The sequence below is a fragment of the Papio anubis genome, chromosome 16 (assembly GCF_008728515.1).
Source record: "Papio anubis isolate 15944 chromosome 16, Panubis1.0, whole genome shotgun sequence".
In the NCBI taxonomy this organism is placed as follows: Eukaryota; Metazoa; Chordata; class Mammalia; order Primates; family Cercopithecidae; genus Papio; species Papio anubis.
This window is the reverse complement of record NC_044991.1, coordinates 8888951-8916835: the sequence shown is the minus strand read 5'-3', so window position 1 is coordinate 8916835 and position 27885 is coordinate 8888951. Positions and strand designations below refer to the sequence as shown.

The window sequence follows — 27885 nt, the reverse complement described above, 5'->3', positions numbered from 1 at the left end:
AAAGTTCCCTTGGGAAGGTGGTGACGATGTTCAAAGGATCCTTTTGAATTCCTGAAGTCTTTCTGGCTAATGTGCAGCTGTAGGATGCTTGCCTGATGTTTGTCTAGATGGAAGGTGTGAATGTGCCTTGAGGTTTGTCACTGTGTTTCTTTCCATTGGTTGTAATATCAGGGATACTTAGTTTGTGCTTGCTCCCCAAGACTGACGTCTGAAATAACCGGTCACAGGCTACCACCTGTGACAAGTGTGAGTGTTGTGCGACACGCCGCCTGGGGACTCTCATCTCTTGCAGTAAGCAAGCTGTGTGGGAAGTGCAGCCCCACTGACGTGGACATCCTGCAGCCCTCCTTCAACTTCCTGTATTGGAGCCTTCATCAGACCACACCCAGCAGTCAGAAAAGAGGTGCAGGGGCCTGGGCTGGGACAGTGAAGAGTGCTGGGCAGTCTGTGGTCCTCTCTACCTCAACTTTTTCATCTTAAAAAAATGAATAGGGTTCTGTGTGTGTGGCTGGTAGTCATAAGGTCCTTTCTGGCTCTAATAACCTGAGCTTCTGTTACGAAGCTGGGATCCTTAGAGCCTGAGGATGATTCTCTGTTTGTGAAGCCCCCATCAGGTGCTAAGCACCATGGTGGCACTTAGCTGAAACTCCTCTGTAACTCCTGTGGGCCCTGCCCTGCCCACCCCCTGCAGCTGCTGCAGTGCTCCTGAGCAGCACAGGCCTGATGGAGCTTCTGGAGAAGATGCTGGCCCTCACCTTGGCGAAGGCAGATTCTCCCAGGACTGGGCTCCTCTGCTCTGCCTGGCTGCTCACTGCCTCCTTCTCTGCCCAGCAGCACAAGGACAGTTTGCAGGTTAGTCTCTAACTCCTGTGGCTTTGAGGCATGGGGTGGCACTCAAAGGAGTGTTGAAGATCCTGAGTTCTGGTCCCAGCTCTAGGGCTTATTAGCTGTGTGACCTTGGCAAGGTATTTACCCTTTCTGAGCTCAGTTTCCTTACCTACAAAATGGGGAAAACATCTCAGGGTTGTAATCCACTTAACACATAAGGTTTACCTATGCTCCAGGCTCTATTCTTGGCACAGAGGAATAAAAAATGAATATAACATGTGTCCTGCCCTTAGGGAACTTGTAGTCTTTAAGCAAAGCCTTGAAAGATAAGATTGTACTCAGCAAAGATAGTGGGGAAAGGCATTCTAGGTAGAGAGAACAATATGAGCAAAGGCATGAAGCTGCACAAATTCAGGACATGCTCTGTATGTTTGGGGAGTGGTGAGGTGCTCTGTGTGACGAGAATGTGGGGAATGAATGGAGCAGAACAGACCAGACGGGGAGGCAGAAGCCAGCCTGCAACCTTGAAGTATAGCATGGCAAGCTGTGGAATGCCGCACATGGTTAACTGTCGTTATTACTGTTCCAGAAAGTGATGCAGGGAAGAGAAGAGCAGTGGACATATCCACAGAGCACCTCTTTCCCCTCAGCCCCTCCCTCTTGTAGGGCCTTGTCATCACAGTGCCCTGCATGAGCTCCTCTGTGGGCTGCTTCTCATGGAAACCATCTGCTAGCCTCTGTGGTATCCTCACACTGTGCCCAATACTGTGCCAGTCTAGTGATGGGCACACAGAAGTGACATCAGTTTTAAACTTTGGCCTCTAGAGGGGCAACAAGCTGTGGCAAATCTATGCTCTGGCAAATCCTGCAAGTTGTTACCTGTGGTTGGTTTAGGACAGAAACCTTTCCTAATTTTCTGTGTGAGGCTGCTGGGCTCATCCAGCTGTCTGCAGTCACCTGCCTAGGAGAAAACTTGAATTTTGTCCTTAGCTCTGCCCTGACCCTCAGCTCACACCTAGGCAATTACCTGCTCCCAGCTACCTCCAGTGCCCTAACTCAGGCCTGATCATTTGTGCTCCCCACTAATGTGACCTAGTTACAATCTCCTGGCCACCCGTCTCTTCCCTCCTCTGCATGTCCTATCATTGCAGCCACAGTCTGTCCTCACATCCCTTCTGCCCAAGCTGCTGCCTTTTTGTCCTCCTCTAGGCCTAACCCTCTGCAGCCTTACTTTCTGCCATTTCCACCCACCTTCCCTGTCCTCTGGTCAGGCATTTGTGCTTCTCCCAGTCAGCTGTGCTCCTTCACATTGCCATACCTTTTTTTTTTCTGTTTTATTATTAATAGACTTCATTTTTAGGACAGTTTTAGATTTATAGAAAAATGGTGCAGGTAGTACAGAGAGTTCCCATATAACGCTCCCCCCCAACCTCCTGACACACACACACACACACACACACACACACACACAGAGTTCCCTGTTATTTTATTTTTTGAGACAAAGTTTTGCTCTTGTTGCCCAGGCTGGAGTGCAGTGGTGCAATCTCGGCTCACCACAACCTCCGCCTCCTGGGTTCAAGCGATTCTCCTGCCTTAGCCTCCCGAGTAGCTGGGATTACAGGCATCCGCCACCACACCCAGCTAATTTTGTATTTTTAGTAGAGGTGGGGTTTCTCCAAGTTGGTCAGGCTGGTCTTGAACTCCTGACCTCAGGTGATCTGCCCACTTTGGTATCCAGAAGTGCTGGGATTACAGGCCACTGTGCCTGGCCTGTCTTAATTTCATAGATGAAGAAAGTAAGGCATGCTAAGAGAGGGGCAATAACTTGCCTAAGGCCATACAACTGATAGGTAGCAAAGCCAGGATTATTATTATTATTATTATTTTTAAAGAAATGGAATCTTCGCCCAGGCTGGAGTGCAGTAGCAGTATCCCAGCTCACTGCAGCCCTGGCCTCCTGGCTCAAGTGATTCTCTCACCTCAGCCTCCTGAATAGCAAGGACTACAGGCACATGCTACCATGCCCAGCTAATGTTTTTGCATTTTCTTGTAGAGATGGGGTTTTGCCATGTTGTCCAGGCTGGTCTTTAACTCCTGGGCTCAAGCAGTCCTCTCACCTCAACCACCCAAAGTGCTGGGATTACAGGTGTAAGCCACTGTACCTGATCTGAGAGCCAGGATTTTGATTTGGCCTGACTCCAGATTTTTTTAGAGTTAGGTGTATAGTGAACAGAGCCAGAGACTGAACCACAGATGAGGCCAGGGAAGGCTGTCTGGTGGAGGAGGCCAATGAGGATGGCAGAGATTTCGAAGAAAAAGGGTTCTCCAGGTACAGACTTGATTTTCCTCCTAATGCTCCTGAAGCTAGGGCTGGTGCAGCTTAGAGGACTCTATGTGGTCTCCTCTGTCCCCTTTCGATGCAGTGGATATGTGGGGGGAGGTGACAGAAGAGATTTTCAGGCAGGTTATTTTCTGCCCAGGCTTCCAGAACATGGGGGTTAGCCCTTTACCCTGTGCCCTGCCAGGTTCACCAGACACTCTCTGTGGAAATGGACCAAGTACTGAAGGCTCTCAGCTTTCCAAAAAAAAAGACTGCACTGCTCTCAGGTATTAGTCCACAAGTCTCTAGCAGAAGAAAAGCTTTTCTCCTCGGTTTTCAGATAGGACCAGCACCCTGACCAGCCTATGGTCACTCCATAATTGTCTCATCTTCATTGTCTCCCATCCTGTGACACAGCTGGGTGGGAGGTGGGAAGGAGACAGGAACTGGGTCTAAGGAATCTCTTGCTTCCAGCTGCCATCTTATGCTTCCTGCGGACAGCCCTGCGACAAAGCTTTTCCTCTGCCCTGGTAGCCCTGGTGCCTTCAGGGGCCCAGCCACTGCCAGCCGCCGAGGACACTGTCCTAGCTCCACTGCGAACATCGCAAGTCCGGTCCCTGGTCATTGGGCTGCAGAACCTCCTGGTGCAGGTAAGGCTCTTGCTGAGTGGGGCTTGCTTCTCCCAAGAGCCTGATATTCCTACCAGGGCTTGGAGGGTGGATTGAGTAAGACTTTTTAAAAAAAATTATTTTTATTTAATTTAATTAATTTATTTATTATTTTTTAGACAGAGTCTAGCTCTGTCGCCCACGCCAGTGTGTGCAGTGGCTTGATCTCGCTCACATAAGCTCTGCCTCCCGGTTCACGCCATTCTTCCTGCCTCAGCCTCTCCCAAGTAGCTGGGACTACAGGCACCACCGTGCCCGCTAATTTTTAGAGCTTTTAGTAGAGACAGGGTTTCACTGTGCTAGCCAGGACGGGTCTCGGGATCTCCTGACCTCGCGGATCCGCCTCGCCTGCCTCCCAAAGTGCTGGGATTACAGGCGCGGAGCCACTGCACCCAGCCTATTTATTTGAGACAGTTTCACCTTTGTTGCCCAGGCTGAGAGGGACGAAAGCATCTCGCTCACTGCAAACTCCTGCCTCCCAAGTTCAAGTGATTCTTCTGTCTCAGTTTTCCTTGTGCAGCTGGGATTACAGATGCATGCCACCACACCCAGCTAATTTTTGTATTTTTTAGTAGAGATGGGGTTTCTATATTGGTCAGGCTGGTCTCAACTTCCTGAATCTCAGGTGACCACCACCTCAGCCTCCCAAAGTGCTGATTACAGGAATGTTTCACCACACCTGGCCTATTTTTTTTTTTTTTTTTTTTTTTTTTTTGAGATGGAGTCTTGCTCTGTCGCCCAGGCTGGAGTGCAGTGGCGCAATCTTGGCTCACTGCAAGCTCCACCTCCCGGGTTCAGGCCATTCTCCTGCCTCAGCCTCCAGAGTAGCTGGGACTACAGGTACCCGCCACCACGCCCAGCTAATGTTTTTGTATTTTTAGTGGAGACAGGGTTTCACCATGTTAACCAGGATGGTCTTGATCTCCTGACCTCATCATCTGCCCACCTCGGCCTCCCAAAGTGCTGGGATTACAGGCGTGAGCCACCGTGCCTGGCCCACCTGGCCTATTTTTATTTTTTAAATACAGATGGGGTCTTGCTATATTGCCAGACTGGTCTCGAACTCCTGGCCTCAAGCGATCCTCTTAACTCGGCCTGCAAAGTTGCTAGGATTACAGGCATAAGCCACCACGCCCTGTCTGGTTGAGACTTTTAAAGCTACAGTGACAGAAACAAAACTCAATTTGACTTATAACTGAGAGGTCCTGGGATTAATACTGGCTTCAGGCACAGCTGGATCCCAGAAGCTCAGACAAGGTCATCAGACTCTTTCCATCTGTTGGCTTTGCATTCCTCACTGTCAGCTTTATTTTTATGACATAGTAGGATGACCAGCAGTAACTCCTAGCTTATATCCTCCAGGGAAAAAAGATTTCTCTTTCCTCATAGTTCCCAGAATTGAGTCTCATTAGGCTGGCTTGGGTAATATGCCAGTCACCATGGTAGGGGCATGGGATGCCCTGATTGGCCTGGCTTGGGTCAGTGCCCTCTCCTGGAGGCCAGGGCATGTGGTCAGCTCTCCATAGCCCAGGTGGACTGAACCCAAGAGAGGGATGGCTCCCCACAGGAAAACTGCTGCCAGAAGGAGGGGATCCAGGGCAAGCAAAAGCATGTCCACCTCCAAGGGGTTTTTGTTTTATGGCTTAGGGGACACTTGTAGATTAGTGTTTATGTAGTCATATCCCGAGCCCTGACCCAATGTCATGGCCTGTGAAGGGTACTGGTGGCTCCAGGAAGATGTCCCAGGAGTGGGCCCTATGCTAAGTCAGTGGTTGCTGAGTCTTGTCCTGTGGCACATCCATGCACAAGGCTCTGTGCTCTTTAGGGATCAAACATCTATCCTATTACAGCACTTAGCTCTCTGTTTCAAGTTTCCATTTTCATATCACTCCTCCCCGTACCAGGTTGTGATATACTCAAGGGCAGAGTCTGAGTCTGGTTAATCTTTGTGTGTTCTTCCCCTTGTGGGTTTAAAGCTAATTTAGAATTCAGGAATCAGATGAGAACCAAAATATCAGCTTTATTGCTGGTAAACATCATAGTAGAGTATTGGCTGGGACTCAAACAGAATGGGCTTTTTTGTTTTTTTCTGCAGTTTTTCAAACATACAGCAATGAGAGAATTTTACAGTGAACACTCATACACCCATCACCTAGATTCTGCTAATAACATTTTATTATACTTGCTTAATCATATCTGTCCAAAATGAGCTTTTTTTTTTTTTTTTTTTTTTTTTTTTTTTTGAGACGGAGTCTCGCTCTGTCACCCAGGCTGGAGTGCTGTGGCCTGATCTCAGCTCACTGCAAGCTCCGCCTCCCGGGTTTACGCCATTCTCCCGCCTCAGCCTCCGGAGTAGCTGGGACTACAGTCGCCCGGCACCTCGCCTGGTTAATTTTTTGTATTTTTTAGTAGAGACGGGGTTTCACCGTGTTAGCCAGGATGGTCTTGATCTCCTGACCTCGTGATCCGCCCGTCTCGGCCTCCCAAAGTGCTGGGATTACAGGCTTGAGCCACCGCGCCCGGCCAAAATGAGCTTTTTAAACCACCCTCCTTCTTGCCAGACCAGGGTCCACAGGTGGGAAAAACTGTGTTTACATTATGGACACTTAGCCAGCTGGCCAGGATCTTAAGAGTTTAAATTCATGGGAGCATAACCTTTAATACCTTAATCCTGCCCTGATGGCACAGTAGATCTTAAGCTAGTGTCTTGCCTGTTAGATAAAACCTTCCTTGGGTGAGGAGGGCCAGTTAGGGAAATGGTTTCTCCCTAATGTTTCTAAAAGGGCTGACATTCCTGTTTAACATTCAGAACAGGAGGTGGGGCGGGGGGAATGATTTCCTAATATCCAGCACAGAACTTGGCACAAAATTGGCATCTGGGAATGTTTGTTGAATGGATGAAAACACAGAAATTAACATGACATGATCTCAGCCATTTAGGCACTCACAGATTATAGGAAACACAAATAACTACATCTAATGCCAAAATGACCCATTAGCAGTGGAGCATTCCTAATACGAAAGTCCAAAATCCGAAATGCCCAATGAGCATCTGCTTTGAGCATCATGTTTGTGCTTAAAAGTCTTGGATTTTGTAGTATTTCAGATTTCATATTTTTAATTACAGATACTCAACCAGTATTTGTTTTTTTGTTTGTTTTTGAGATGGAGTCTTGCTCTGTCGCCCAGGCTGGAGTGCAGTGGTGCGATCCCAGCTCACTGCAACCTCTGCCTCCTGAGTTCAAGTGATTCTCCTGCCTCAGCCTCCCAAGTACCTGGGACTACTGGTACTTACCACAATGCTTGACTAATTTTGTATTTTTAGTAGACATGGGGTTTCACCATGTTGGCCAGGCTGGTCTCGAACTCGTGACCTCAAGTGATCCATCTGCCTCGGCATCCCAAAGTGCTGGGATTACAGGTGTGCCCAGCCTCAACCTGTATTGGAAGGCTGCACAGGAGAGGTAGCATTTGAACTGGGCCTTGAGTGATGAAAAAGCCTTCTTCAAACCAATAGCCTAAACACTAGGGTGGGGTGCCAGTGAGGTTTGTGTTTTTTTTTGGAGACAAAGTCTTGCTCTGTCACCCAGGCTGCAGTGAAGTGGTGGGATCCCAGCTCACTGCAACCTCCGCCTCCTGGGTTTAAGCAATTCTCCTGCCTCAGCTTCCTGAGTAGCTGGGATTACAGGTGTTTGCCACCACTCCTGGCTAATTTTTGTATTTTTAGTAGAGACAAGGTTTCACCATGTTGGCCAGGCTGGTCTCAAACTCCCGACCTCAGGTGATCCGCCCACCTTGGCCTCCTAAAATGCTGGGATTACAGGTGTGAGCCAACGTGCCCAGCCGCCAGTGAAGTATTGTATAGCAATTTCACCATCCGCCCCTCATGCCCAAGAGTCTAGATGTCTCCCTGGCCTGTGACACTCAACTCTGCCTCTGGCAACTGTTTATTTTTATAAACAGTTAAGAGTGCAGTGGCATGATCATGGCTCACTGCCACCTTAACCTGCTGGGCCTAAGTGATCCTCCCATCTCAACCTCCTGAATAGTTGGGATTATGGGTGTACACCACCATGCCCAGCTAATTTTAAAATACTTTTGTATTGGTAGTGAGGCCAGGCGAGGTGGCTCATGCCTGTAATATCAGCACTTTGGGAGGCCAAGGCGGGCGGATCACTTGAGGTCAGGAATTTGAGGCCAGCCTGGCCAACATGGTGAAACCCCATCTCTACTAAAAATACAAAAAAATTAGCCGGACGTGGTGGCACGCACCTGTAATCCCAGCTACTAAGGAAGGCAAGACAGGAGAATCACTTGAACCCAGGAGGTGGAGGTTGCAGTGAGCCAAGATCATGCCAGTGCACTCCAGCCTGGGTGACAGAGCAAGACTCAATCTCAAAAAAATAAATAAATAAAAAATAAAATAAAATAAAATACTTTTGTAGAGATGGTATCTCACTATGTTGCCCAGGGTGGTCTTTACCTCCTGGGCTCAAGCAATCCTCTGGCCTTGACCTCCCAAAGTGCTAGGATTACAGGTGTGAGTCACTGCACCTGGCCTTGTTTTAATTATAGTAAACTATATATAACATAAAAAGTAATATTTTAATCATTTTAAGTATACAGGTCAGTGGCATTAAGTACATTCACATTGTTGTGCAACTTTCACCATCATCCATCTCTAGATGTTTTAATCTTCCCAAACTGAAACTCTGTACCCATTAAACAATTCCCCAGTCCCCTCCCCCAGCCCCTGGCATTTTACTTGCTCTCTCTATGAATTTGACTACTCTAGGGACCTCATGTAAGTGGAATCCTGTATTTGTCTCTCTGGTAGTTTTTGACTGTCTGTTCTCAACAGACAGTCCCTGGGAAGGAGAACCCAACCTGAGAAGCTCATGACTCCCCCTGTAGAAGTTGCTGGGCCTACCCTGCATATAGGAGGGTATTGCTGAAGAGCCTGTCTTAGCCTCACAGTCACTGTCCTATAATTGCCTAGTGAACAGGACCAACTAGCCTTTTCCTCTTTTCTCTCACTGCCACACTCCCGAGAAATTTCCTGGCCTTCTGTGTTCAGCCACAGTGCCCCCTCTGTCACTGCCCAGGACCTCATGGCTGTAGCTAAGCCTCCTTCATTTCAACCAGTTTTTTGTTTAAAGCTAGCTTTTTTTTTTTTTTTTTTGAGACAGATTGTCGTTCTGTTGCCCAGGCTGGAGTACAGTGGTGTGATCTCGGCTCACTGGGCTCACTGCAACCTCTGCCTCCCAGTTTCAAGAGATTCTCATGCCTCAGCTTCCCGAGTACCTGGGATTACAGGTGCCTGCCACCACACCCAGCTAATTTTTTGTATTTTTAGTAGAGACAGGGTTTCGCCATGTTGGCCAGGCTGGTCTCAAAACTCCTGGCCTCAAGTGATCCGCCTGCCTCGGCATCCCAAAGTTCTGGGATTACAGGTGTGAGCTACTGCGCCCGGTCTTAAAACTAGCTTTTTATTCATTTGTTCATTCATTTGTTCAGTGATTCATATATTCAGCAAATATTTATTCCAGTAACCCAGCAATAGAGGAAATCCCTCTCCCTTTAGCCCCCAGAATGGTTCATTCTGCTGTATATTGAGTATCACATTAATCATATTTTATTATATGATCAGTGGTTTACATTGTGTTCTTCCACAAAACTGAGAACTTTTTTTCTTTTTTTTCTGGGACAGAGTCTCACTCTGTCGCCCAGGCTAGAGTGCAATGGCACGATCTCGGCTCACTGCAGCCTCTGCCTCCCGGGTTCAAGTGATTCTCCTGCCTCAGCTTCCTGAGCACCTGGGACTACAGGCACCCACCACCACACCCGGCTAATTTTTGTATTTTTAGTAGAGACAGGGTTTCACCATATTGGCCAGGTTGGTCTCAAACTCCTGACCTTGTGATCTGCCCAACTCAGCCTCTGAAAGTGCTGGGATTACAGGCGAGCCACCACGCCCAGTCTGAAAACTTCTTTTAGGCAAAAATGTCCCCTGTGTGGGAAGTCAGGGGAGGCTTCACAGAGAAGGTGACATCTGAACTCAGCCTTGAAAGGTATCTAGGCAGAGGTATAGAGGGAAGGGCATTCCAGCAGGACAACAGCATGTACAAAATCACATAGTCTGAAAGTGCATGCTGGGGTGTGGGGTGTGATGAGGTAGAAAATGAGAGAAAAAGCTGGGCAGAGCCAAACTGAGCCGTGCCTCACACGCTAGGCTAAAAATCACTGTGCTAACTGTGGAAGGACGTCTGTCAGACTGTGTGTTTGAAAGTTCTCTCTCAGGCTGGGTACTATGGCTCACGCTTATAATCCTAGCACTCAGGGAGGCCAAGGTGGGTGGATTGCTTGAGTCTAGGAGTTCCAGACCAGCCTGGGCAACACGGCACAACCCTATCCCTATAAAAAATACAAAAAATTAGCTGGGCGTGGTGGCACATGCCTGTAGTCCCATCTACTCAGGAGGCTATGGGAGGATCACCTAAGCCCAGGAGGTTGAGACCGAAGTGAGCTGTGATCATGCCACTGAGTTCCAGCCTGGGTGACAGAGTGAGACCTATCTCAAAAGAAAAAAAGAAAGTTCCCTCTTAGCCACAGTAGGGAAGATGGGGGCAAGGAGAGTGCCTGGAGGTAAGAACAAGAGGCTATACATGCAGATGACAGCTAGGCCACTCTCATACCCATGAGGGTGGCTAAAATAAGAACACAGATAATAGCAAGTGTTGACAGGAAGGTAGAGAATGTCCACACAAAACCTTATATCTGAATGTTCATAGCAGCACTATTCATAATAATGAAAAAGTGGAAACAACCCCATTGTCCATCAACTGATGAACGGACAAATTGTATATCCATACAATGAAATACTATTTGACTATACAAAGGAATGAAGCACTGGCACATGCTACAACATGGATGAACCTTGAGAACATTAAGTGAAAGAAGTCAGATACAAAAGAGCACATATTATGATTCTGCTTAAGAGAAATGTCTGGGAAAGGCAAATCCATGGAGACAGAAAGTAGATTACTAGTTGCCTAGGGCTGAGTGGAGGGATGGGGGAACGAAGAGTGATTGCTGAGTATGGGGTTTCTTTTTAGGGGTGATGAAAATATTCTGGAATTATATTGCCGTGCAACTCTGTGGATATAATAAAAAAATCTACTGAATTATATCCTTTAAAGGATGAGTATCATGGTTTGTGAATTATATCTCAGTAAAATTGTACTTTTAAAAACTGGTGTCAAGGGAGAAAAATGACAGTGAAGCCTAAGCTAGAGCTCTGGGTGCTGGTCCTCCTTGACACCTCTGAGCCAAAGCAGTCTGGCGGCACCAGCACTACAAACTGAGTGCTGATCAGCTATGCAGAATCTTCAGCAGTTGGGAGGCCCAGTGCAGTGCAGTGGAAGATACAGTATCTAGAGTCACAGGGATCTGTGCCAAAGCCCCTGCCCAGCCTCTGACTCTGAAGATGTTTAGCAAGTCACTTCTTACTAATCTTCATGTTCTCCATCTGCAAAATAAAAGGGGTGTTTTGACATGAGAACAGCCTCTATTCCCCCAGGAATGGATCACGGTGGAGGAAAGTGTTAGTTGAAATAAGAATAGAGAGAGTGTCCAGGGTCCACCATGCTGGGTCACATGAGGTAAAGGGGCAGGTCAGTGGCAGCAGAGGGCTCTGAAGAAGGGCTATAGGGCACTGGAGTGATAAGGGTGGTTATGGGGATGATAAGTATATGTTTAACTTTATAATAAGCCATCAAATTGTTTCCCAAAGTGGCTGCACCATTTTACCTTCCCATCAGCAATGTATGAGTGCCAGCTGCTCCACATTCTCCTCAACACTTGGTGTTGTCAGTCTTTTAACTTTAGCTATTGGTAGATGTACAGGGGTACCTCTTAGTAGTTTTAATTTGCATTTCCCTAATAACTAATGATAAATATTTTCATGTGCTTATTAAAGCATACAATTTTGATGAAAGGTCCTGTTGCTTTAAAAAAAAAAAAAAAAGGTTGAAACCCACTGGCTTAAGTACACTGTGAGGTCTTCCAGGGTCTGTAATCTATGAATATTTTAGTGTGGCCCAGGGTCCATCTTCTTTTCTGAAACAAAGCACTCTTTTTTTTTATTTTTTTAAGATGGAGTCTCGCTCTGTCACCCAGACTGGAGTGCAGTGGAGTGATTGTGGCTCATTCTGCTCCCGGGTTCAAGCAATTCTCTGCCTCAGCCTCCCAAGTAGCTGGGATTACAGGCCCCCACCACCACGCCCGGCTATTTTATTGTATTTTTAGTAGAGACAGGGTTTCACCATCTTGGCCAGGCTGCTCTTGAACTCCTGACCTCGTGATCCACCCACCTCAGCCTCCCAAAGTGCTGAGATTACAGGCGTGAGCCACCACAATGGAGTTTAGCTCTGTTGCTTAGGCTGGAGTGCAAGTGGTGCAATCTCAGCTCACTGCAGCCTCCGCCTCCTGGATTCAAGCAATTCTCCTGCCTCAGCCTCCTCAGTAGCTGGGACTACAAGTGTGCACCACCACACCCGGCTAATTTTTGTATTTTTAGTAGAGATGGGGTTTCACCATGTTGACCAGGCTGGTCTCAAACTCCCAACCTCAGGTGATCCGGGCACCTTGGGCTCCCAAAGTGCTGGGATTACAGGCATGAGCCACTGTGCCTCACCCAAAGCACTGTCTTGAATGTAGGTAAATCACACAGTATAAGCACTGTGCTCTGTTATGAGGGTGAGAGATTAAGCCAACAAACATTTCTTGATTATCTACAGGGCTATAATCCCAAATCTGAAATTCTGAAATCCAAATAACTCTGAAAACCAAATGTTTTTTCTTGGTTGGCACCAAAAGCCACTGGTAGCAAAACATGACCTGAATTTTATTTATTTATTTATTTTCTGCAGAAGGACCCTCTATTGTCCCAGGCCTGTGTTGGCTGCCTAGAAGCCTTGCTTGACTACCTGGATGCCCGGAGCCCAGACATAGGTAGAAACTCTCCACATTCTCTGATGTTTCCATGAGAGAGATTAGAGGGAGCCATACCCTTCCATCCTTCTGTTCCAGCCTCCCGTCCCCTTGTGTGACTCACACTTGTTTTGTTTAATTCTTTTTTTTTTTTTTTTTTTGAGACGGAGTCTCGCTCTGTAGCCCAGGCTGGAGTCCAGTGGCACGATCTCGGCTCACTGCAAGCTCTGCCTCCTGTGTTCATGCCATTCTTTTGCCTCAGCCTCCTGATGAGCTGGGACTACAGGCACCCACCACCACGCTCGGCTAATTTTTGTTTTGTATGTTTAGTAGAGACGGGGTTTCACCGTGTTAGCCAGGATGGTGTCGATCTCCTGACCTAGTGTTCCACCCGCCTCAGCCTCCCAAAGTGCTGGGATTACAGGCGTGAGCCACTGCGCCCGGCCTGTTTTGTTTAATTCTTTTAGCAGCACTGCAAGGGCAGTCATGCCCATTATACAGATGAGATCAATAAGGTTCAGAGAGGTCAAATGATGTGCCCAACCAAGGTCACAATGCTCTTAAGTGGCAGAGCCCTTCTTACTACCTGCCTTCCACAATCATGGCGTATATAGTTTCACTGAGCCAGCCAACATAGGTGGATTAGAAGCACAGCAAAGAAAGAACCCTCCTTGGGTCAGCTTCTCCAGTGCCCTGCCTCTAACTGGGTAGCCCCTTTTTAAGCCAATAGGAGAAAGTCCTCTTGAGCAGTGTCCCAAGGCAAGGCCTTGGAAGCATTAACAACCCAGTGTTTCTTGAAGCTCTTCACGTGGCCTCCCAGCCTTGGAATCGGTTTTTGCTGTTTACACTGTTGGATGCTGGAGAGAATTCCTTCCTCAGACCTGAGATTTTGAGGCTCATGACCCTGGTAAGTGCAGAAAGGATATCTTGTGGTCTGAGGAGTGTCATGAGCTGGGTGGTGCTGAAGAAGCCAGGGTCTCCTTACTTTAGGAAACCCTAATCCTCAAAGAAGGTGGAAGGGCTGGGCGGGCCTTCACCCTACAAGAGGCCTGCTGAAAGAATTCCTCTGAATGCCCATATCTCCTCATGCCAGGGGACCCCGACACCCTTTCCCCTACTTCTCTCATGGCATGTTGACCAGGGCCTGTCTACCACATGCCAGGTCTGCTAGATACTAAGGACGTCAATGAACCAGATACTCTGCCTTTAGGGTCCCTCAGTCTAAAGAGGAGGATAGACAAGTAAACTAGTAATGTAAATATGACACTACAAGTGGTAGAGTAGAGGAGATGCTAACTGTGAGGCACACAGTAAGTGCCCCTTGAATAAATAACAAAGCAGCGAGCCTAAGAATGACAGCGAAGTGGATCAACAAGTACATCAGTGGTTGGTGTAGGAACAAAGAGGAAAGAGTAATTGCTTCTCAGCAGTGAAGGAAACATTTTAGCTGTGGCTTGAGAGATTAATAGGCAGAGAGGAGGAAAGGTGTTCCAGGTAGTGAAGTAAGAACAACAGGTACAAGAGCACATGGTGGTATGTCAGGGGAGCCACACGTAGTTCATTTTGGCCCTGAGTGTTCAGTGCAATGTTGGAGAGGAGGGCCAACTCTCTCAGGATCTCACAGTTTGCCTTACTTACCCCACTTCCCCATGACATAGCCCCACCTCTGCCCACTAACTCTGAGCTCCTTGAAGGCAGGCAGGTTCTGTGGGCCTCAGGACAGTGTCCCCTAAAGTTGGGGCACAGCAGATGTCTATGATGGAGATGCCAAATCACTGGGTGTTTGGGGCTTCTCTTCCTTGGCCAGTTTATGCGGTACCGGAGTAGCAGTGTCCTCTCTCATGAAGAGGTGGGTGATGTTCTGCAAGGTGTGGCTTTGGCTGACCTGTCTACCCTCTCGAACACCACACTCCAGGCCCTGCATGGCTTCTTCCAGCAGGTGGGTGGGAAGGGGAGGCCATGCAGCCACTGTAAAGCTAGATCCTCAAGACCATCTTCTCTTGGAGGGTGGGAGCTCTGACCACAGCAGCCAAGGAATGGGAGGCTGGAAGTACAGATGATGGAGGCAGTTAGGGCCTAAGTGGAGTGGGCACCGAGGAGGCCTGTCTTCCCTGCCCTCTTCTCCCTGCAGCTCCAGAGCATGGGACACCTGGCTGACCACAGCATGGCCCAGACCCTGCAGGCCTCTTTGGAGGGCCTTCCCCTTAGCACCTCCTCAGGCCAGCCACCCCTGCAGGACATGCTGTATCCTTTCTTGCATCTGGGAGCCTTGGCCTGGGCAAGCTTTCCCAGGCCGTAAGAAGCTGTGGCATCATGCTTCAGGACATAGGTGCACTATAGTCTTGTCTTCTAAAGTAAGCAGGGGTCAGTGAGGATAATTAACAGTGTTGACAACAGCAATGCCGTGTCTTGTTAATATTAAGTTCCTACAAAGACGAGGCACATTACAAGCATTATATATATATGTATGTATAAATATATATTTTTTTATTTTGAGATTCTCTCACCCAGGCTGGAGTGCAGTGGCACAATCTTGGCTCACTGCAACCTCCGCCTCCTGGGTTCAAGCAATTCTCCTGCCTCAGCCTCTCGGGTAGCTGGGACTACAGGCGCCTGCCACCAGGCCCAGCTATTTTCTTTTTTTTGTATTTTTAGTAGAGACAGGGTTTCACCATATTGGACAGGCTTGTCTCGAACTCCTGACCTTGTGATCCGCCTGCCTCAGCCTCCCAAAGTGCTGGGATTACAGGCGTGAGCCACCATGTCTGGCTACATGCATTATATTTAATCCTCACATCAGCTAGGAGTGTTAAGGTAGTTGTAGTACAGGTTGAGCATCCCTAATACAAAAATTAGAAATCCAAAGTGCTCCAAATCTGAAACTTTTTGAGTGCTGATGTGATGCTACAGGTGGAAAATTCCATACCTGACTTCACGTGATGAGTTGCAGTCAAAATGTAGTCAAAACTTTGTTTCATGAATAGGCCAACTGCGGTGGCTCATGCCTGTAATCCCAGCACTTTAGGAAGCCTAGGCAGACAGATCACTGGAGGCCAGGAGTTTGAGACCAGCCTGGCCGACATGGTGAAATCTCATCTCTATGAAAAATACCAAAATTAGCTGGGTGTGGTGGCATGTGCCTGTAGTCCTAGCTACTCGGGAGGCTGAGGCACAAGAATAGCTTGAGTCGGGGATGTGGAGGGCAGTGAGCCGAGATCACACCACTGTACTCCACCCTGGGCGACAAAACAAGACTCTGTCCCAGAAAAAAACCAAAAAATTTTGTTTCATGAATACAATTATATTTTTAATATTCTTTTATTTATTATTTTTTTTAAGACAGCATCTTGCTTTGTCACCCATGCTGGAGTGCAGTGGTGTGAACATAGCTCATTGTAGCCTTCACCTCCTGGGCCCAAGGGATCCTCCCGCCTTAACCCTCCAAGTAGCTGAGACTGCAAGTGAGCTACACCAGTCTCAGCTACTTGAAGGTAGCTCCAAGTAGCTCTCATACCTGGCTAATTTTTGAAGTTTTTTGTAGATACAGGGTTTCACCATGTTGCCCAGGCTTGTCTCAAACTCCTGAGCTCAGGTGATCTGCCTGCTTTGGCCTCCCAAGTGCTGGGATTACAGGCATGAGCCACCGTGCCTGGCCCATGAACAAAATTATTTAAAACACTGCATAAAATTACCTTCAGGTGTCCAGACGTGTGGCTCAAGCCTGCAATCCTAGCACTTTGGGAGGCCGAGGTCGGTGGATCACCTGAGGTCAGAAGTTCCAGACCAGCCTGGCCAACATGGTGAAACCCCATCTCTACTAAAAAATACAAAAATTAGCTGGGCGTGGTAGTGTGCACCTGTAATCTCAGCTACCCAGGAGGCTGAGGCAGGAGAATCACTGGAACCTGGGAGGCAGAGGCTGCAGTGAGCCAAGATCGCACCACTGCACACCAGCCTGGGTGACACAGCAAGACTCCATCTCAAAAAAAAGAAAAGAAAGCTTGGGGGCTGGGCACAGTGGCTCACACCTGTAATCCCAGCACTTTGGGAGGCCAAGATGGGTGGATCACTTGAGGTCAGGAGTTCTGCGACAAGCCTGGCCAACATGGTGAAACCCCATCTCTACTAAAAACACAAAAATTAGCTGGGCATGGTGGTGCACGCCTGTAATCCAAGCTGCTTGCGAGGCTGACGCAGGAGAATCGCTTGAACCCGGGAGGCGGAGGTTGCAGTGAGCAGAGAGCTAAGATTGTGCCACTGCACACTCCAACCTGGGCAACAGAGTGAGACTATGTCTCCAAAAAAAAAAAAAAACAAAAAAAAGCAAGCTTTTTTGGGGGCTGTGGCAGTGGTCAGAGGCCCTCTGGTGGGTGGTTGCACCCAGAGACACTGCAGTCCAGAGGTGTGTGTGAGGGTAGTTTGCTTCCTCCGCACCCCTCTGGCTGCCTCCCTGGCTCTCCTCCTTGCCCCTTCCTTGGAATAGTTCCCTGTTGAATAGCAACTACCTAGCCCAGGTGTTCAGGACCCAATTTTAGAATCCATCCCACTATTCTCAGGAGCACCTCTGTTCTTGCCTGACCATTCTTGCCTGTTTTGGGCTCTGGAAGTGTGATGCCCCCATGGTTGGCCCTACCTCTCTGCTGTTTTCCTCTCATGTTTTGCTGCCAGCTGCCTGGGAGGGGTGGCTGTATCCCTGTCCCACATCAGAAACTGATCCTCAGGACTTGAAGGCCCAGAAATGGAGAGAGAATGAGACCTGGAGACAGAGAGCATAATTGTTGAGGAAATGGATGACAGTTGAAGCTATTCATACGGAGCCATATACTCCATTGTTGAAACAGAATAAGGAAATAAAATGATACACTCACATACCTGCGTGGGCTCTCCAAAAACACCGTACTGCCTTGTCTACCAGGAGCTGGTTTCTCAGCCAGTTGGATAGGGGATTGTTTCAGCAAGGAGACTGATGGCCTCCTCAGGGAGGGAGGGACGGGACAGGATTCGTTCTTGAAACAGCACTCAGGGAGTCAGCTGGGTGCCTCAGCTGTACTCAGAGAACACCAGTCAGGGCATCCTGGGGCTGGCAGGGCAGAGAAAGGCCTAGGGGTTGGGGCTGCTGCGATCCAAGTGCTCCGAGAGGCAGTTGACCTGCTCCCTCGCCTCACATGGAGGTGGATAGAGGTAAACTTTCCAGGCAAGGAGGGTCAAATTCTCAACTTTCCTATCAGAACGAAACTGTCCCAGCCTCAGCCCTTCCCTGGCTAAAGTAGGTCCCCTCTGTCCTTTCCCATACAGCCATCATCGGAACTGGTGTTTATGCACCCTTGTGGGTAAATCTTGGGAATGCATGTCCAGCTCGGCCCCCGGCATGAGGTCTGCGCTCAACCCAGACCGGGCCTCTAGCTCCCTTTCCCCCCCGCAGGGGCCCCGGGCCCGGAGATGGCCACGCCACGCTGCCTCCTCGGGTCTGGCTGTCCTGATCCTGCGTAAAAGTGGGGCTGCACTCCGCCTAACGAACGGACGGGGAAGCCCCCGACGCACTTGGTTTATTAGTTGGACCGGAGGGGCAAGCAAGGGATTCCCGAACCCTGCACTGCGTCTGTGTGAGGTCCTTAAAAAAGAAAAAAAGTGCTAGTCACTGCCCACTAAAGTCACCTTGCGATCTAAAATCTAAAAACTCGGCCACAGACGACGACACAGTTTCGAGGAGGGCGTGCAAAAGGTCACCCGGCCGACAGGAGCTGGGGCCCCTGTTTGCTGATTCACACCTTAAATTGGGCACAGACCCCACCTGCAGATTTAACTTCCTTCAACCCAAGCTAAATCCAGGGCCACGTACCCGGTGCCCGCAGGAGGGGTAGGACGAGGCCGGGGCAGACAGCGCGCTGGAGGTACGCCAGAGTCGGGCGGGGCGGGGCCGGGCGGAGCGGGGCGGTGGGGCAGGGCCGGAAGTGAGGCCTGCGGAGCCCGGCGTCGCGGCTCGCGCTCATTGGCCGGGAGCAGCGCGGTGGGCGGGACGGCGCTCGGCGGTCTGGTCTTGGTTGCTAGCTGGGTGCTGCTGCTTTCAGTGCCTTTGCTGTTAGCCTCTTGGAACTTCGAGCCCAGCTGCTCGCACAGGACTCGGCCACCTGCCCTTCCTGCACCGCCTGGCCAGGTAGGTGGCTGTAGGGGCGGGGGGCTGCAGGTTCCTGGGGAGGATAATGAGAGAACCGAGGGCCCCGAACCGGCCGCAGGTGGTGGGGAGGGAGTTTCGTGGACCTGGACGCCTCTGTTCCTTGAGAGGGCTCGCTCCCTCCTCCGGGAGCCCCGAAGGCTCGGGGTCAACCACCCGGGCCCCCGACCCCGGTAGCCGACTCAAAGCCTGCCACTACCAGGTACCTTGCAGGAGTTCAGAGCCTCATGCTGAGCCAGGAGGAGCTCCGGGGGACGCACAGGGCAGGATCGGGATTGAGAGGCTGAAAAAGTGAGTGTAACAGTAGAGAAAGCAGGACCTGTCCCGCAGTCTGCTGTTCTGGGTTTTCTTTCCCACTTCCCTGCTTCAGTCATTGCCAGCTGTCTGGTATTCTCCTTGTCCCCTAAAGTTTTGCCCTAGCCTGGTTCTGGTTCCCTTGAGTTTGGAGCAGGAGGTGGAATGTGGGGGGTCCTGGGTGAACTTGAACTATTCCTTCTCTAGGTTTCACTTACTCGTCTGCTTGGGGGTAGGGGGTTCTCCGGATGACCTCTGCAGCCCCTCACTGTCTGTAACTGAGCATCTCTCCCCTGGGGCAGATCTCCTGGTAGTTCAGTAGCCAACTCTGATCTCAGGTAGCCTGTGCTCATTTAGGAAGAGTCAGAAGACAGAGCACTGGACTTAGAGCCAAACAGACTCTTGGTTCGGCCTGGAAATAGCTGTGTGACTTTGGGCAGTCACCTCATTTTTCTGTGCCTTGATTTCACATTGGTAACATTGGGGAGTTGTAATCTGAGTGTGAGAGCTCTCCTGACCACTTTATGTGATCTTGCACCTGACCGACACCCTCTCATCCTTCTGTGATTGTTTTACAAATGTATTGATTGTTTTTTATCCCTACTAGAGACCTAAGTACCATGAGTGCAGAGATTTTTGCTTGTCTTATTTATTGCTGTATTCCTGCCTCTAGAACAGTGCCTAGAATGTGGTAGGTACTGTCAACCTAAATAACAGAGTGAGAGACTCTAAAAAAATGATGTTTACTTGGGAATAGACATTGTAGTGAGAATATGTGTGCCATAGTAACCTCTGTACGTGTTTGGTAAGGTTTTGAAAGGAAAAATGAGGATTGCATAATTATTTTGAGATAGTTATCCTTGGCTACAAGGATGAATAGCAAGAGTGGTGCCAGTCTGAGGTTGGACAGGCAGTTGCAGGGCAGATGTCCTCACAGAAATATTTTTCTGTGTAAGTCTGCAATGGTCTCTGTGCAGGGTTGTGGTTTTTGCATTTTTTCTGATCTTGTTATCAGTCATTTGTGCATGAGAACCCTCTTTTCATGACCTTCCTTGGTTTTGTCAGAGTTGTTCTTGTTTTTTTCCCATTGGAGAATCATGCTTTAAATTTGTCAGAGTTTTTAACACAAACGACTCTGTTTTGATTCTAACAGCTTTCATATTTCCCCCTTTTGGTCAAGATCTTTCTCCAAAAGACTTATGATCGGTCATCCTGTAGTTAGGTCCCCCAGTGCTGGGATGGACCTATCTTGGGTTGTTGGTCTCTTGCCACGTTGAAGGGAATTATTGGTGACTAGGAGTCAGTATCAAAACCCTTGTAGTGGCTGGGAGCAGTGATTCACGCCTGTAATCCCAGCACTTTGGGAGGCCAAGGAGGGAGTATCACTTGAGTCCAGAAGGTCGAGACCAGCCTGGGCAACATGGCAAAACCCTATCTCTACAAAAAATACAAAAATTATCCGGGCAGGGCCGGGCATGGTGGCTCATGCCTGTAATCCCAGCACTTTGGGAGGCCGAGGCGGGCAGATCATGAGGTCAGGAGATCGAGACCATCCTGGCCAACATGGTGAAACCCTGTCTCAACTAAAAATACAAAAAATTAGCCAGGCGTGGTGGCAGGCGCCTATAGTCCCAGCTACTTGGGAGGCTGAGGCAGGAGAATGGTGTGGCCGGGAAGATGGAGCTTGCAGTGAGCCAAGATCATGCCACTGCATTCCAGCCTGGGTGACAGAGTGAGACTCCGTCTCAAAAAAAATTAATTAATTAATTAAATTAAATTAAATACAAAAATTAGCTGGGCATAGTGACACAGGCCTGTAATCCCAGCTACTAGGGAGGCTGAGACAGGAGAATTGTTTGAACCGGGTAGGCGGAGGTTGTGGTGAGCTGAGATCATGCCATTGCACTCCAGCCTAGGCAACAAGAGCAAAACTCCATCTCAAAAAAAAAAAAAAATTATCCAGGCATTCGTTGGGGAGTGTGTGGGGGAGAGTTGGGTAGAGAATCACTTAAGCTCGGGAGTCTGAGGTTATAGTGAGCTGTGATTATACCACTGCACTCCAACGTCGGTGACAGAGCAAGACCCTGTCTCAAAAAACCCCAAATACCTTTTAGCCACATTTGAGCAGCAAGGGAGGTTTGGAAGGAGTGGCTCTCAAGATAAGTCTACCTGGAGTTCATTATTAAGTTCAATTTTGGCTGTTCCATAGGCATTTGCTATCATTGCAAACTTCTGGGTCAGCATTATTCTGTTAGGAGTGGTACTTCACCAAAAATTTAAAAAGTAACAGGTATAAAGTTTAAAAAGAAAATAGGGCTGGGCATGATGGCTCACCCCTGTAATCCCGGCACTTTGGGAGGCCAAGGCAGACAGATTGCTTGAACCCAGGAGTTCGAGACCAGCCTAGACAACATCATGAAACCCTGTCTCTACAAAAAATACAAAAATTAGCCAGACGTGGTGGTGCGCAACTGTAATCCCAGCTACTCGGGAGGCTGAGGCAGGAGAATCACTTGAACCTGGGAGGCAGAGGTTACAGTGAGCCAAGATGGTGCCACTGCACTCCAACCTGGGCTACAGAATGAGACTCTGTCTCCAAAAATAATATAAAATAAATAAATAGGAAAATAGGAAGTAATATTAATAGCAATATGATAATCTCAGTTTGCATTATAGTTCTAAGAGGCCCAGCATGGTGGCTCATGCCTGTAGTCCCTGCACTTAGGGAGGTCAAGGTGGGTGGATTGCTTGCACCCAGGAGTTCGAGACCAGCCTGGGCAACTTGGCAAAACCTCGTCTCTACAAAAACAAGTACAAAAATTCTCCAGGCACAGTGGCATGAGCCTATAGTCCCAGGCTACTGGGGAGGCTGAGGCAGGAGGATTGCTTGAGCCTCAGAAGTCGAGGCTGCAGTGAGCCAAGGTGGCACCACTGCATTTCAGCCTGGGCAACAGAGTGAGACCCTGTCTCAAATAAATAAATAAATAAATAAAAATAAAAATAAAAAAGAATTCTGAGACATGAACCTAGGCTTAAAGACAACCAATTGAATAAGTCAAATGCCCGTTGGGAATTAGATGAGACCTATTGTAACCATGAGGCCTGCTTTATTTTTTTGTATTTGGGTCTCAGCTTCCCAGAGGAATGTATCCAGGTACAGTATGTAGTATTAGCAATAGCACCAACATTTGTGAATAGATAATATAGCTCAGTTTTTACCACCTACTATGCCATAACTGGGTTGAGTTAAAACAGAGAGTGAGCAACAGTTTTTTAGGGTTTTGTTGTTTGTTGTGATCAACAGTTCTGTTAGGGATGTTGCCAAAGTCATCCACGAAGTGGCCTAAAGGATCTCTTGAGTCAGATTCTGTCAAGTTACCAGCAGAAGCTACTGATTGTGAAATTTCAATTACACCATTATCCTGCCAAGTGAAAAAAAGGAGACATTAAAACGGGTAAGAGTTGGCCGGGTGCAGTGGCTCACGCCTATAGTCCCAGCACTTTGGGAGACCAAGATGGGTAGATCACGAGGTCAGGAGATCGAGACCATCCTGGCTAACATGGTGAAACCACATCTCTACTAAAAATACAAAAAAAATTAACCCAGGCGTGGTGGCGGGCGCCTGTAGTCCTAGCTACTTGGGAGGCTGAGGCAGGACAATGGCGTGAACCCAGGAGGCGGAGCTTGCAGTGAGCCAAGATTGTGCCACTGCGCTGCAGCCTGGGCAACAGAGCGAGACTCCTTCTCAAAAACAAAACAAAACAAAACAAAAACAGGTAAGAGTCTCAAAATGATATGGAATCTTGTTCCAGTGTCTTCGGAAAAGCTATCTACAGTATGAAACCATCAACTTCTTATCCTGGTTTGCAGTTTGAATGTCTCTGGTTACAGCATTGAGAGGTTTGGTGAACTTTCTGTGTGACCCATACATTAGGCACAAGGCTTGTCCATTAAAGTTCATCTAGTGTCAACTTACAGGGCTTCAGGAACAGAGCAGTGCCCATTTTTAATAATTTCATGGAAGAAAGTTGGATTGGAGGAATCTAGAATTCAGGAGCTAATCCAGTATACAAGTAGGTAATGAGAACTCAAAAGCAATGCACAGGGCTACAGTCTAGTAACAGGTGTACTATATCTTTTATTAGAAACAAAATTTTCTCTTTATAGTGATCACATAGGAGTACCAGGTTTAAAAACCATTTGAGGCTAGGAAGGAAAACCAAGGCAGACTTTAGATTTTACTGCACAGTCATAAGGTTCCTGGGCCTGCCAGGAAGTGACAGATTTTACTCATTCACTGTAAGGCTGGGAATCTTTGAAGGCAGGCTTTCTATGCACATTTTCAAGTATGATATTCTAGTTAAAGCTGTGGTAATGTAAGCAGTATTTATTGTATTCTGTTATAATAGAGAGCAGGCTGGGTGCAGTGGCTCACGCCTGTAATCTCAGCACATTGGGAGGCCAGGCTGGGCAGATCGCTTGAGGCCAGGAGTTCGAGACCAGCCTAAGCTAACATGGTGAAACCCCATCTCTACTAAAAATACAAAAATTAGCCAGGCATAGTGGTGCTCGCCTGTGATCCCAGCTACTGGGAAGGCTGAGGCGCAAGAATCACTTGAACCCGGGAGGCAGAGGTTGCAAGTTCTGAGATCGTGCCACTGCACTCCAGCCTGGGCAACAGAGTGAGACTCTGTCTCAAAATAAAAAAAGAGAGAGAGCAAAGTCTTACTGGACTTTTGCAAATAACCATATTGCCATAAGAATACTCATGAATAGGCCAGCATGGTGGCTCATGCCTGTAATCCTACCACTGTGGGAGGCCATGGCAGCCTGATCACTTGAACCCAGGAGTTCAAGATCAGCCTGGGAAACATGCCCCATCTCTACTAAAAAATACAAAAATTATCTGGGTGTAGTGGCGCATGCCTGTACTCCCAGACCCTTGGGAGACTGAGGCAGGAGAACTGATTGAGCCTGGGAGGTCAAGGCTACAGTGAGCCATGATTATACCACTGCACTCCAGAGGGAGACCCTGTCTAAAAACAAAACAAAACAAAAAGAATACTTATGAATAGTTTTCAAATTTTAGATGGATTAAATTGGGAGAAAAAGTAAATGTTTCCACCTCTCTTTACAAAAGTGTTTCTTAAGGAATTGCTGTAAACTATGGATAGCTTAAGAGAAAAAGTTTCCTTAAATTTAGAAAACAAGGCCGGGCGCGGTGGCTCAAGCCTGTAATCCCAGCACTTTGGGAGGCCGAGACGGGCGGATCACGAGGTCAGGAGATCGAGACCATCCTGGCTAACACGGTGAAACCCCGTCTCTACTAAAAAATACAAAAAACTAGCCGGGCGCGGTGGCGGGCACCTGTAGTCCCAGCTACTTGGGAGGCTGAGGCAGGAGAATGGTGTGAACCTGGGAGGCGGAGCTTGCAGTGAGCTGAGATCCGGCCACTGCACTCCAGCCTGGGCGGCAGAGCGAGACTCCGTCTCAAAAAAAAAAAAAAAAAATAGAAAACAAAACAAGTAAAGAACCAATAATGTTTCAAATATATGTCATAAAAACATTACCCTGGCAGGGTGGCTCATGCCTGTAATCTCAGCACTTTGGGAGGCCAAGGCAGGAGGATTGCTTGAGCTCAGGAGTTTGAGACCAGCCTAGGTAGTATAGCAAGATCCTACCTCTACAAAAAAATTTAAAAGATTATAATAGCTGGGCATGGTGACATGTGCTTGTAGTCTCAGCTACACAGGATGTTGAGGTAGGAGGCTTGCTTAAGCCCAAGAGGTTGAGGCTGCAGTGAGCCTGGATGACAGAGCGAGACCCTCTCTCAAAAAAAAAAAAAAAAAAAGAAAAGAAAATTATCTTCATCAGTTTTTAATTGAGTTCTGTTTGATTTTGACTAGATTTCAGGAATTCATCAGTTTCTTCATTAGAGTTCTGAAAAATTTTTATTTAGTTCATTGATCTTAAAGTTTTTAACTTTTTAGAAACTTGTATTTAAGATTACTTGTTACAGTCTTTTCATGAATCTGATTGCAAATGCTTTTAGAGAAGAATCAGAACCATGGATGACAAAGACTTGGAACAACCATGGTTGAAAATCTTTTTTTTTAGACTATTAATTTTTTTTTTTTTTTTGAGACGGAGTCTCACTCTGTTGCCCAGGCTGGATGGAGTGCAGTCGTGTGATCTCAGCTCACTGCAACCTCTGCCTCCTGGGTACGAGCAATTCTCCTGCCTCAGCCTCCCAAGCAGCTGGGATTACAGGCACGTGCATCCACGCCCGGCTGATTTTTTTTATTTTTAGTAGAGACGGTTTCACCGTGTTAGCCAGGATGGTCTTGATCTCCTGACCTTGTGATCCGCCTGCCTCGGCCTCCTAAAGTGCTGGGATTACAGGCATTAGCCACTGCGCCTGACCCCATGGTTAAAAATCTGATGGAAGTTCATTATAATCAGCAGTGGACAAGGAAATTTGTCAATTTGTTATTTATGTGTCACAAGCAATACAGAAGGTTACAAGGGTGTAAAAACAAAAAATCTTAACCCTTTCATAGCTCAGGTTTTATGAAAAAGTTGTGAATTTCATCAGACACAGGAAGAGTGTGTCCAAGGTTATGAGTTTCCATCATATTATAGTGGAATGTAAATAAGAAAACTAGCACCAGCTGGGCGCGGTGGCTCACGACTGTAATCCCAGCACTTTGGGAGGCCGAGGCGGCAGATCACCTGAGGTCAGTAGTTCAACACCAGCCTGGCCAATATGGCAAAACCCCGTCGCTACTAAAAATACAAAAATTAGCTGTGTGTGGTGGTGGGTGGCTGTAATCCCAGCTACTTGGGAGGCTGAGGCAGGGAGAATCGCTTGAACCCAGGAAGCGGAGGTTGCAGTGAGCCGAGATCGTGCTGTTGCACTCCAGGCTGTGCAGCAGAGCAAGACTCCATCTCAAAAAAACAAAACAAAACAAAAACTAGCACCTTCAACTGGGGAATACCTGTTTCTTAGTTAAAAGCATGAGAAATTTCCTGGTTAAATGAAACAATTCAGGCACATCAAGAAAAGCCTAAAGTACAGAATCAAGTTATACTAAAGGAAAACATTGCTTTTCTAGGCCCTCAAGACAGAATATTTGAGTGTCAGGCCATAACAGCAGAGTTAGAACCAGAGAAAAAAGCTACAGTAGCCGAGTGCAGTGGCTCACACCTATATCCCAGTACTTTGGAAGGCCAAGGTGGGTGGATCACTTGAGCCCAGGAGTTCAAGACTAGCCTGGGCAATGTGGCAAAACCCCACCTCTAGGAAAAATACAAAAATTAGCCATGCATGGTGGCATGCACCTGTGGTCCCAGCTACTCAGGAGGCTGAGGTGGGAGGATGGCTTGAGCCTGGGAGGTGGAGGCTGCAGTGAGCCATGACTGTGCTACTGCACTCCAGCCTGGGCAGCAGAGCAAGACCCTGTCTCAAAAAAAAAAACAAAAAATTACAAAAGCAACAAAAACATTGAGAATTACCACCCTAACCAAGTGAAAAGATGCATCCTTTCAAGGGGAAAAAGAGGAAGGGTGGAAGGCAGCAATGTATGTCCTGGGAATCACCAGGAAAGTGAACTTCATAGCACTCAATAAATAATTGTGTTGGCCGGGCATAGTGGCTCACTCCTGTAATCCCAGCATTTGGGAGTCCAGGGCGACAGGATAGCTTGAGTTTAAGAGTTGGAGACCAGCCTGGGCAATATAGCAAGACCTCATCTCTACTAAGAAAAAATAAAAAGGGTCAGGTGCGGTGGCTCACTTTTGTAATCCCAGCACTTTGGGAGGACAAGGCGGGCAGATCACCTGAGGTTGGGAGTTTGAGACCAGTCTAGTCAACATGGAGAAACCCCATCTCTACTAAAAATACAAAATTAGCTGGGCATGGTGGCGCATGCCTGTAATCCCAACTACTCAGGAGGCTGAGGCAGGAGAATCGCTTGAACCTGGGAGGCGGAGGTTGCAGTGAGCCGAGATCGCGCCGTTGCACTCCAGCCTGGGCAATAAGAGTGAAACTCCATCTTAAAAAAAAAAAAAAGAAAAATTAATCAAAATAAATAAATAATTGTGGCATGTTGCCTGAATATGAACAGATGTTGTATGTAGTACCTGTGGTTCCAGAGTGAGTGAGTAGCAAGCCCCCTTACCCTGAGACTGCCCTGCCTTCCTCCCTGCCCTTTGTCACTTCTTCCTTTCTGATGACAAAAGTCAAGGAAGGAGGAAAACCCCGGAAGTTTCACATCTCCTCTGCCTGGGCTTCCTTGACCGGATGCTTTCCTGGGAGGCCAAGATAGGGGATGTGGAGGGAATACTGTTGATGAGCCCCTCCTCCCCAGGCACAGTGCCTCACCCAGACCTCCCTCCCTGCAGCAGGGAGGTGACCTCCTTATCCCTGTTCTACAGCTGAGAAGGCTGAGGCTTAGAAAGGCTGGGCAAGCTGCTCGAGGTCCCAGAGTCAGGGGTGGGGGCTGGGCTCCAGCCCAGAGCTCTAGCCGCTGACCCAGTGCTCTAAGCATCCTTGTGTTACTCATACTTACCTTCCTCCCCACCTCCTAGCATCCCATGGGTCTGTATTGTG

The 27885-nt window shown here is 48.1% G+C and overlaps 2 protein-coding genes and 1 long non-coding RNA gene across 14 annotated transcripts in view; 2 read left to right on the top strand and 1 right to left on the bottom strand.

The window, feature by feature from the left end:
* MEI1 (meiotic double-stranded break formation protein 1) overlaps positions 1-17676 on the top strand; it is a 95890-nt gene extending 78214 nt beyond the window's left edge. Inside the window, exons 23-31 of the mRNA XM_003905610.4 lie at positions 293-403; positions 692-852; positions 3354-3435; positions 3623-3798; positions 12747-12828; positions 13608-13714; positions 14615-14746; positions 14939-15051; positions 17476-17676. Coding sequence (XP_003905659.2) covers positions 293-403; positions 692-852; positions 3354-3435; positions 3623-3798; positions 12747-12828; positions 13608-13714; positions 14615-14746; positions 14939-15051; positions 17476-17521 — 1010 coding nt within the window. The 3' untranslated portion in view covers positions 17522-17676. The remainder of the gene's footprint in view (positions 1-292; positions 404-691; positions 853-3353; positions 3436-3622; positions 3799-12746; positions 12829-13607; positions 13715-14614; positions 14747-14938; positions 15052-17475) is intronic.
* LOC103888391 lies at positions 14739-18726 on the bottom strand. The gene is made up of 4 exons (XR_652886.3): positions 18647-18726; positions 17680-17887; positions 17441-17563; positions 14739-14851 (listed from the first exon to the last, which is right to left on the bottom strand). It is a non-coding gene; the product is annotated as an uncharacterized LOC103888391 (long non-coding RNA).
* Positions 18592-27885, top strand: part of CCDC134 (coiled-coil domain containing 134) — a 27132-nt gene continuing 17838 nt past the window's right edge. For 5 of the 12 annotated variants that reach the window (XM_021921610.2, XM_031656252.1, XM_021921605.2 and 2 more), the window contains exon 1: positions 18968-19270. In XM_021921610.2, the coding sequence (XP_021777302.2) occupies positions 19008-19270 (263 nt within the window). In that variant the 5' untranslated portion in view covers positions 18968-19007. The other 7 variants (XM_031656255.1, XM_021921608.1, XM_031656253.1 and 4 more) reach the window with 6 other exon arrangements.